Here is an 11,318-nt window from a genome sequence, read left to right as displayed (position 1 = left end):
TAAAACTGTACGTTTTTCAGCCCTAAAGCTGAACCTAAATTATTGCTAGCAATGGGGAAAATGACTAGTATAATTTTCATTTTCATTTCAATTGTAATCATTTTTTATCTTAGCTAATTACATTTGTTACATTTATAGTGTGCTTTAACTTTTAATGCTAGATATAAATTTCATATGCAGGAACCTAGCTCCAATAATATTTTTGGCATAGTTGCACTTGAAATCAAGGGATCAGAGTTCATTCAAACTAATAAGTGAATATTCCTTGTGCTAAAAGTGTGAATAAGACTCTAATTTACGGATTTGTCAATCATTCTTTCTAGTTGAAAAATTTATTTCTTTTTGACTATTAAATTCAACCCATTCTTTTTTTTTCCTGGATATATAATTTCAAGGGCCACACCTGCCTGAAGTGATGTTAGAAAAAATCTATTGGCTGTTGCAACATAAATTCTATACTGAAGGATGTTGTTTTCATCAGGTAACTCAATTTCTGGGTGAAAACACAACCTGACTGTATTACTTTTTACATCATCTTCACTTTGTTAATACCTAATGTAGAAGAAGCTATGAGAAGAAAAATGGGTTCTTCAAATGAGATTTCAAAATGAAAAATGCAAAAGGCATATAAGCCAAAACATGCTTTTAAAAGCCGTACTATGTTAAAAAAATGTGAACTGAGATCTTTATTCAATTTGGTACAATGCTGATCATTCTCCATACAGGAAGTGGTAAAAGTTTAAATAAGCTACCTGATACTTAAGCATTCTATATTTTTTGAAAGTTGCATGAAAACGAATCAGTTGCTAACATCTTAATTTATTTACATTTTGTAGGAGTATCCATCTCCAGGTCCTTTAACTGTGCTCTGAAGTTGAAATTCATGCCAGGTAATACCATGATGTTTACAAATTCAAACTAATATTTTTCTTTATAATTCTCTTTGCAGATTCACAAACATTGGAGTCACATAAAATATCCACACATGCAACTGAGAAGCAAAATAATATAAAGATGAGTCATCATTTTAGAACTGCAAGAGTTCCGCCCAGTTAGGCCATTCACATTCCTTATGGTGACTTGGGGACCTCATACGACATCAAAATAAAAACGAGACTTTTGCCACTTTCTTTTTTACAGCTCAGAAAATTTAAAAGAACATAAAAGGAAACAGTCCAGGACTTCCCAGACCAAAGTGTGAACACTGTCAGCAAATTTACGGCTTTGATTAAAGAACTCCCCAGGAGTTCTGCTATTATACTCCATCTCTCTGCAAGTCCTTGAATTCACACTAAGTTAGCACAGAAGCAGGATTTGCAATTAACAGCAATGTACTCTGTAATATTTTGGCTGCTGATCAAACAGACTGGCCTTTTTTCTACCAGCCGCATTGTCATCTACTTTAAGGGCAAAATGAAGTAAAATCAAATTTCCTCTTATGTTCCTCTTCACGATCAAATTAACGTCTCTACCAGGTACAAATGAAAACATGCCAAAGAAACCTTTCTAAAGCAAATCAGAGAATGAGAGACGCCACTGCTGAGACTGAGCTCGCCTGAGCGATCCGGTGGCAAACAGGGGCAGTCAGGGTTAGCAAGGAGCAATGGCAGAGAAGCCACAGGTCAGTAAGCTCAGGGTGGGGGCAGAAAGGGGAAAGAAATACTTTTAACTGCATTGGATAAAATCAAATCACTGTCCGAAAGGCAAGGGGGCAGGGAAGGCAGCTTCACAAGCAAAAATATAAACAGAAAGGGTAGCTACCAAGAGATTCATGTTTCTCAAAGACACACGCCTGTCAGCTTTCTCCTGTGGAAAGGGGTTAAAGCTTTTAAATGAACTGGTGTGACCAATGCCAACTCAAAAGGACCAAAAAAAATGAATGTAGAAACAATGAGAGTAAGTGGCAGGACCGAGGCTACCTCGAGTTCTCTCAGAATCCCGGATTGTCCACAGGTTTCCAGATCCTCCAGCGCTTGGGACCAGAAGTTCTCCTCTTGCTCGGCCTCGGTACTGTCGGGAGCCCCTGTGAAACTGCTGTCCAAAAGCACAGTCTTGGTTAAGACCTTGCCAGATATATATGTATATATCCATTTATATACATGTGTGTGTGTGTGTTCAGTCACTCAGTCATATCCAACTCTTTGCAATCCTATGGACTGTAGCCCTCCTTGTCCATGGGATTCTCCAGCCAAGAATACTGGAGTGGGTTGCCATTTTCTTTTCTAGGGGATCTTCCCAACCACAGGAATTGAACCTGAATCTCCTGCGGGCAGATTCTTTGCACCATTTGGGAAGCCCAAATACATACGTGTGTGTGTGTGTGTGTGTGTGTGTGTGCGCACATGTGTGTCATGCTGTGCTAAACTGCTTCAGTTGTGTCCAATTCTTTGTGACCCCATGGGCTGTAGACTGCCAGGCTCCTCTGTCCATGGGATTCTCTAGGCACAAATACCAGAGTGGGTGGCCATGCCCTCCCCCAGGCGATCTTCCTGACCCAGGGATTGAACCCTCATCTCTTATGTCTTCTGCATTGGCAGGTGGGTTCTTTACCACTAGCACCACCTGGGAAGCCTATATATATACACATGTATTTGGATCCAGAATCTCCCTCCCCTTCATCTCACACACAAAATAGAGATTCATTTCGGATCTGGCTTTCTTTCAGTTGTGGCCTCCAAGTCAGGCCAGTTCTAACAGAAAGACACTGTAGGGCATTAAAAATGTCTCAAAGACTGGAAAGACCATGGTCTTACTAACTGAGTTCACGGATATTGCTGAGTGAGTTGCATCAACATGGCACTGGTGGGGATATCTTTCAGCTACCCTATCTGAAGGGAAGAAGAAATCAAACTGTTCCTTGAGAGAGAAAAACGTTTTCCCCGTACATCAGTATAGATCAGTTAAATGCTATCAGATTTATGAGTTTCCTTAAAATCTTTTGGTAAGGAACACACTGCTAAAATAGAGTCTCAGTTAAAAATATCAAATCCTCAGTTAAAAAATTTTTTTTTTCATGTAATTTTATGTGAATCTGGGCTTCTGTGGTGGCTCAGATGGTAAAGAATCCACGTGCAATGCCTGAGATCTGAGTTTGATCCCTCAGTCGGGAAGATCCCCTGGAGAAGGAAATGGCAACCCACTCCAGTATTCTTGCCTGGAGAATCCCATGGACAAAAGAGCCTGGTAGGCTACAGTCCATGGGGTCGCAAAGAGTCGGATACAACTGAGCGACTAACACACACACACACACACACACACACACACACACACACACACACACAGTGTGAAACCACCTTCTAAGTGAAAGGAGAGGGAACCAGTCACAGAGTGAGGGCATGGTTTATAGAAGGAGATTTTCCTCATGTACTACTGTTGTTCTCATTTGGGGAAACGTGTGTGTGGTAGAGCCCAGATTCCTGCTGGGCAGGCTCAAGTCTTTGAATCAGCCATGGGGCCAGCATGGACAGTGACAGTGGCTTCATGAACCCTTCCAACATGAGCAGGAGGTGCCACAGGAAGTACAGAAGTCCACATCCAGCCCAAATGACCCGGAAGCAGTTGGGACAGGGCAGCACTTGGTGAAAACCTTACCCACTGACGGTGGACCGGTCCCACTCTTCATTACTTAGTCCCACATCTGGGTAAGTCTGGCTTCGAGGCTTAGTGACTGGGGACAAACTGCCTCTTGGTTTGGGACTTCTCCAGTCATAGGTGTTGAAGTTGTAGCCTGAGGCCTGAAAGCCAGTGCCTGCAACGAAAACAAGGCATTCATTATCTAGTAACTTGTCTTTTTTCTGTAGTTTCCATTTGTTTATTCAAGGGGTCTGACTTTAACTGAATTTGGGATCATTAAGGCCATCAAGACAACACTTAATTCTTACATTAAAGACACACTCATGTCTAATCCCAATTGATTATATACAGGGCTCCTGCCCTCCCCTGTCCAGCTGAGAAGTCTGTTAGGAGGGGGGATATATCAAAACCTGTATCCAGCCCTTTCTAGAGCAAGCTCCAGGAGGTCAGAACCCTGACTTGCCTGCCCAGATACCCTGTGTCCACCTGCAGGGTGCAAGAGGGCTTCTTACCCAAGTCTGTCTTTCTGGGAGTGGAATCTGCCACCAGAGGTGGGTTCTAGGTCCAAGGAGTCACCAAGGGGTGCTGGTTGCAGGGTGTGGACCGAGCACAGAAAAACTGGCTGGGGCCCACAGATGTTAGGCATGGGGCTGAGGATTACTTCATCTGCACTATTAGTAGAGGGGTAGATTAACTATAGCAACAGCAATGATACTAAACCCAGAGCAGGCGTTAACTATGCACCCAGAGCTTCATTAAGTCCTTTACTTGGGGCTTCCCTGGTGGCTCAGTGGTAAAGAATCCGCCTGCCAATGCAGGAGACATGGGTTCGATCCCCGATCTGGGAAGATCCCACATGCCATGGCGCAACTGATCTCATGCGCAGTAACTATTGCGCTTTGCCCTAGAGCCCGTACTCTGCAATAAGAGAAGCTACCACAATGAGAAGCCTGTGCACTGCAGCTGGAGTGTAGCCCCTATTTTGCCATAACTAGAGAAAAGCCTGCGCAGCAATGAAAACCCAGCACAGCCAAAAATAAATAAATAAATAAAATGATTAAAAGTCCTTCATTTGTATCACCTTATTGATTCTGCATAATTATCTTTGAAGGTAGGTATTTGTTATTTTCATTTGAGGACCTAGTTGGTACTTGCAAACCTTCCCGGGGGTTCCAGTCCTAATTTTAGGAGAATCAGATCCTCCCATTCCACAGGCAGGTCTTCCTAAAACGACCTCACTGAGAAAGCTCTGGGGGGAGAGGGGGATGTCTAAGATCAGTCAAGGCTCCCTTCTTACTTCCCAATTCACAATTGTTTTCCTGCCCCTTTACAAATGAGAGGCATATTTCTCATCCATATCAAATCTTTGAACGAGCTTGACCGTGGGATATAAAAGCTCCCAGCCATCAGTCGAGAGATAGATAATTAGGGAAAGGCTTGGTCCTGAGGGAAGGTCTTGGAGCGGAGCCTTATTTCAACCAGGCACCAACTCAGTGCAAAGCTTTTAACCCTGCTCATCCATCTATCTCCCTGCGTCTCAGAATTAGAATTCAGGACAGTTGTCAGGGTAAGGAGGTGCACATTCTGATGTTTATTTGACCTGCAAAACAAAGACTGACTTCCTTTCTGAAGGGACTTAAGTCTGATTAGCTTGATGAGAAAGTGAGGAATGGTTTTGACAATCAGGTTATATAATAGACAATTTCCTACAAATATGAGCTAAATCTGTGGCTTCATATTTTGACAAGAATATATTTAAAGCATATTTACCACAGACTAGAAATCACGTTTTTTTTGTATGTATCATAATTTGGGGAGGGAAAAGTTAGGATGACAACCTTTAAGTGTGAGGTAGGGTCTGCTGTAACCACCGTACGTGACTTCTGCTTACGTGTGTGTGTGCTCTGTGTTCAGTCGCTAAGTCATGTCTGACTTTTTGTGACCCCATGGACTGTAGCCTGCCAGGCTCCTCTGTCCATGGGATTTTCCAGAAAAGAATCCTGGAGTGGGTTGCCGTTTCCTCCCCCAGGGGATCTTCCTGACCCAGGGATTGAACTTGCGTCTCCTGTGTTTCCTGCACTGGCAGGTGGATTCTTTACCACTGAGCCACCTGGGAAGCCCACATGTGTGTACCGGGTTGCAATATAACACTTATTTCTTACTGTGCTTAAAACACATCATCTAGCAAACAGGCCTAGAACCACAAGTTCACGTTCATTTAAATGACCCAACAACATGAGATGACTATCTGCATGCCATTCCTTTGCTTCGTCTCCCCCCTTCACTTTCCCTCTACTGGTTTAGTACCATAATGCCATCCTTACTATTAGTTAGAGCCCAGAGAAAGCGGGACGTCCAAGGATAATGCTGTTTGATCAAGAGGATTTAACCTCCACCATACAGGAAAGCCCACAGCTGCATCATGGAAATACCCGATGCATCTCCTGTTTTAGGAAACCAAGCATCAGAAGTCCTCAGCGCAGAGGCAATATTTACAGTTCCATATCTCATTTTCTTTCCTGGGTAACTGCAAGTGTGGCTAGACATTTGGGGAGAAGTTTTGCATGATGAATGTTCAGTTTTCTGTCCAAAGTGTTGAATTACGGGAACCCTTGAGTCTCTTCTTAAAGGGGAGTGATGGGGCAACACTACATTTCACCTGCTCCCTCTGCCAGGCTATCCATCTTCTGAAGCAAATAAGAGAAAGAAAGAAAGTGAAGTAGCTCAGTCGTGTCTGACTCTTTGCGACCCTGTGGACTGTAGCCTACCAGGCTCCTCTGTCCATGGGATTCTCCAGGCAAGAATACTGGAGTGGGTTGCCACTTCCTTCTCCAGGGGATCTTCCCAACCCAGGGATGGAACCCAGGTCTCCTGCATTGGAGGCAGACACTTTAACCTCTGAGCCACCAGGGAAGCAAATAAACTGATGCCCAAATATGTGACATCTTTTAAAAAGAGTTAGGGGAAGTAAGTCCACACCTCACTTCCCCTAAAGGCTTTAAATTTGCTAAGAGCAAAATGCTAAATGGTGATGTCCTCCCAGGGGCATCCTTTTCTGACAGGCATTAACCCGTATGACGATTCAGTTCCCAAGGGAAATTCCAACATGTTTTAAACTGAGCAGATTAACTTTATGATTTTTCTTCCAATTGATGTTAAGTAGTTCTTGGTGATTTGAGCAAGATTGTAAGGATGGGCTTGAGCAGATATGAAGCATCATTACTAGGAAAATGCCCCTCCCTACAAAAAGGCATGTCTGTGTATATCAAAGAAGACTTGTCTTTGGACAAGTCTTCTTTGATTATCTAAAGGATTATCATGTTACAACAAAGCAGGGCATGAAAAGGGGATATACAATTCAAATATTTGGGGCTTAGGTATAAACTTAGAAGACCTGGTCTTGTCCATGCTATGCTAGCACAGAGAATGAAGTAAGAAAAACCCAGGTTTAAATTCCAGCTTTTCCACTTGCTTGCTCTGCAGTCTTGGCCAATTTGCCTCCATTTAAAACATGGATAGTGACACATGCTTCACCAGGTTGATATGAAAAATGAGGAGAATAATACACATAAACACTCATGGACATGCCTGGAACACCATGATGTTTTAATGAAACCTCATTTAATGTCTATTACTTTTATTATTTATTAAGCAACTCAATTTGTCAAGATCTCAGTCTCATTATAAAACAGGGAAAGAAGGAAATCAGCATTTCTGACTTAGTAAATGTTCCAGGGGCTTCCCAGGTATCTCTAGGGGTAAAGAACTCGCCTGCTAATGCAGGAGACATAAGAGACGTGGGTTTGATCCCTGGGTCAGGAAGATGCCCTGGAGGCGGACATGGCAACCCACTCCAGTATTCTTGCCTGGAGAATCCCATGGACAGGGGAGCTTGGCGGGCTACAGTCCATGGGGTTGCAAAGAGTTGGACACGACTGGAGTGACTTAGCCAGCATGCATGCACCAGCACCTCTAAGGCTTTCAGCAGGAGGAGCTGAAATGCAAAGATAATAAAACCAGGTTCTTGTCTTCAAAAAAATGCACAGTTTAGTATAGCTTTGGGAGAAAGAGGAAGAGAAACAGGCAGAGATAGGAAGTGAGAGTTCTATATGCATGTGAGAATTGTTACCCTTTCCATCTGAACACACTGATAGAAAAGAATAGAGATCTGTCTGGGGATCAGAAAGCAGGTCATGAAGGGTGCCAATGGAACGGCAACATAGGAGCTGGGACTTAAGAGGCTAAGTGCGCATTCACCAGTGGAAGCACAGGGGAAGCTGAGCAGGAGAAGCGGAGCAGGAGGACTGAAGAGGTGCCCTCACGGTAGACCTTGCTGCCTAGGCTTATGGTCCGCCAGAGGGTGCCTGCTTCACTCTCAAGGCGTGAGCAGTAGTCCAGGGATCTTCTGGTCCCTCTAACCATCTGTACTTATTCCTCCCAGAGGATGAGCATCGATTTACCCAATTGGTCCAGCTCTGGAAAAGAGCCCTGGGAATGTAACCCTGGGCCCTTTCCGGCTCTCCTCGGACTCATTCTCTCCCACTGCTGTAGCACCATGAGGTAAGCCAACCTGAGTTCCACTCCTGAGGCTCATTGAGCTCAAAGGTGGCAGGAGGCCAAGACTGCAGCTATGGCTGTGGCAGACCACTAGTTGCCTATCAAACATCCACTCTTCTTTTCATCTTTTTACCAGTTTTGAGGGTGCATATTTTGAGGGTGCTCAGGGAAAGACTTATTTCCTAGCCTCTCTTAAAAGTTAAGTGTAATTTAACTATGTAAAAAGTTCTGGCCAATGACATGTAAATGAAACTTCTGGAAGGACTCCTTACAACCCTCTTTTCTGCTGCCCGGAATGTAGATGGAATGTAGAAGAAACAGCTGCAGCCCCAACAACTATCTTGGGCCATGGAGTGAACCTAAGGATGGAAACCAAGTGCTAGGCATATTAAAGAAGAAATACTTAAGAGCATGGGTCCTTCATGACACTGTGGAGTTATATACTAGCTCTGAAATGCCTATTTCTTTATGATTTAAGTCACTCTGATATCAGGGTTTTTAGTTCTATTCAACTAAGTCAAATCCAACTGACAAGCTGGGGCTACAGTTTGCTTCGTATATCTGAAAAGTGAAAGTGTTAGTCAATCAGTTGTGTCCAACTCTTTGTGACCCCTCTTGTCCATGGGATTTCCCAGGCAAGAATATAGGAGTGGGTCGTCATTCCTGTCTCAAGGGGATCTTCCCGACCAAGGGATTGAACCCGGGTCTCCTGCATTGCAAGCAGATTCTTTACTGTCTGAGTCACCAGGGAAGCCTTCATAGATCTGATTTCCCCCTTATTAAAGTCCCAACATCAGACCTGGGGTGGGGTAGAGAAATAAGAATCCTGAGTCTGGCTGTACATTCAATTCAGCTTTTCTAAAAACTCCCAAGTCTGCCAAAAAATAAAAAGTAAAAAGTTGATATTTTAATCCACTGCTGACTCCAGTTTCTATTTCCCAACAGATTTAGAACTGATTAAGGCAGGGATTGTTTAACATTGAAACATCTAGTGCTGTCAAGTACTAAAACCAAAGCTTGCTTAGAGAAGAGTGAAAAATTCAAGATGCAGAGTACAAGATACTGCAAGGGACTATCAGGAGATGAAATCCATAAAACAGTTGGGGACTAGAATGAAAATAACTCGGTGTTTTAAACTAAGGATTTTTGGCATCATCTAAAACAGGGAATCATCAAAAGAGGTTTTTTGTTTTGTTTCGTTTTGTTTCTTTGCTTTTAGAGAGTGGCATTGTTTGAGAAGTGGCTGTGCAGGCGCGGGAGGGCTGAGAGGAGATACTCCACGTTCAAGGTCAGGAGGGGTGGCGGTGAGGAGATACCCCTCGTCCAAGGTAAGGAGCAGAGGCTGCGCTTTGCTGGAGCAGCTGTGAAGAGATACCCCACGTCCAAGGTAAGAGAATCCCAAGTAAGATGGTAGGTGTTGCGAGAGGGCATCAGAGGGCAGACACACTGAAACCATAATCACAGAAAACTAGTCAATCAAATCACATGGACCACAGCCTTGTCTAACTCAACGAAACTAAGCCATGCCGTGTGGGGCCACCCAAGACGGGCAGGTCATGGTGGAGAGGTCTGACAGAATGTGGTCCTCTGGAGAAGGGAATGGCAAACCACTTCAGTATTCTTGCCTGGAGAACCCCATGAACAGTATGAAAAGGCAAAATGATAGGATACTGAAAGAGGAACTCCACAGGTCAGTAGGTGCCCAATATGCTACTGGAGATCAGTGGAGAAATAACTCCAGAAAGAATTAAGGGATGGAGCCAAAGCAAAAACAATACCCAGCTGTGGATGTGACTGGTGATAGAAACAAGGTCTGATGCTGTAAAGAGCAATATTGCATAGGAACCTGGAATGTTATGTTCATAAATCAAGGCAAATTTGGAAGTGGTCAGACAGGAGATGGCAAGAGTGAACGTTGACATTCTAGGAATCAGTGAACTAAATGGACTGGAATGGGTGAATTTAACTCAGATGACCATTATATCTACTACTGCGGGCAGGAATCCCTCAGAAGAAATGGAGTGGCCATCATGGTCAACAAAAGAGTGCGAAATGCAGTACTTGGATGCAATCTCAAAAACGACAGAATGATCTCTGTTCGTTTCCAAGGCAAACCATTCAATATCACAGTAATCCAAGTTTATGCCCCCACCAGTAACGCTGAAGAAGCTGAAGTTGAACGGTTCTATGAAGACCTACAAGACCTTTTAGAACTAACACCCAAAAAAGATGTCCTTTTCATTATAGGGAACTGGAATGCAACAGTAGGAAGTCAAGAAACACCTGGAGTAACAGGCAAATTTGGCCTTGGAATACGGAATGAAGCAGGGCAAAGGCTGATAGAGTTTTGCCAAGAAAATGCACTGGTCATAACAAACACCCTCTTCCAACAACACAAGAGAAGACTCTATACATGGACATCACCAGATGGTCAACACTGAAATCAGATTGATTATATTCTTTACAGCCAAAGATGGGGAAGCTCTATACAGTCAGCAAAAACAAGACCAGGAGCTGACTGTGGCTCAGATCATGAACTCCTTATTGCCAAATTTAGACTTAAATTGAAGAAAGTAGGGAAAATCACTAGACCATTCAGGTATGACCTAAATCAAATCTGTTATGATTATACAGTGTAAGTGGCAAATAGATTTAAGGGACTAGATCTGATAGACAGAGTGCCTGATGAACTATGGACGGAGGTTCATGACATCATACAGGAGACAGGGATCAAGACCATCCGCATGGAACAGAAATGCAAAAAAGCAAAATGGCTGTCTGGGGAGGCCTTACAAATAGCTGTGAAAAGAAGAGAAGTGAAAAGCAATGGAGAAAAGGAAAGATATATCCATTTGAATGCAGAGTTCCAAAGAATAGCAAGAAGAGATAAGAAAGCCTTCTTCAGCGGTCAGTGCAAAGAAATAGAGGAAAACAACAGAATGGGAAAGACTAGAGATCTCTTCAAGAAAATTAGAGATACCAAGGGAACATTTCACGCAAAGATGGGCTCGATAAAGGGCAGAAATGGTATGGACCTAACAGAAGCAGAAGATATTAAGAAGAGGTGGCAAGAATACACAGAAGAACTGTACAAAAAAGATCTTCACGACCCAGATAATCACGATGGTGTGATCACTGACCTAGAGCCAGACATCCTGGAATGTGAAGGCAAGTGGGCCTTAGAAAGC

At 43.4% G+C, this 11,318-nt stretch overlaps 1 protein-coding gene across 1 annotated transcript in view; it reads right to left on the bottom strand.

The window, feature by feature from the left end:
- Nucleotides 1-11,318, bottom strand: part of GRIP1 (glutamate receptor interacting protein 1) — a 464,606-nt gene that overhangs the window by 29,372 nt on the left and 423,916 nt on the right. The window contains exons 22-23 of the mRNA XM_010841627.1: nucleotides 3,592-3,748; nucleotides 1,920-2,034 (exon numbers count right to left, since the gene is read on the bottom strand). Coding sequence (XP_010839929.1) covers nucleotides 1,920-2,034; nucleotides 3,592-3,748 — 272 coding nt within the window. The remainder of the gene's footprint in view (nucleotides 1-1,919; nucleotides 2,035-3,591; nucleotides 3,749-11,318) is intronic.

The sequence above is a fragment of the Bison bison genome, unplaced genomic scaffold, assembly GCF_000754665.1.
Source record: "Bison bison bison isolate TAMUID 2011002044 unplaced genomic scaffold, Bison_UMD1.0 scf7180017864163, whole genome shotgun sequence".
NCBI classification, from domain to species: domain Eukaryota; kingdom Metazoa; phylum Chordata; class Mammalia; order Artiodactyla; family Bovidae; genus Bison; species Bison bison.
Note: the sequence above shows the minus strand (reverse complement) of the source record. Positions and strands in the feature narration are given on the sequence as shown.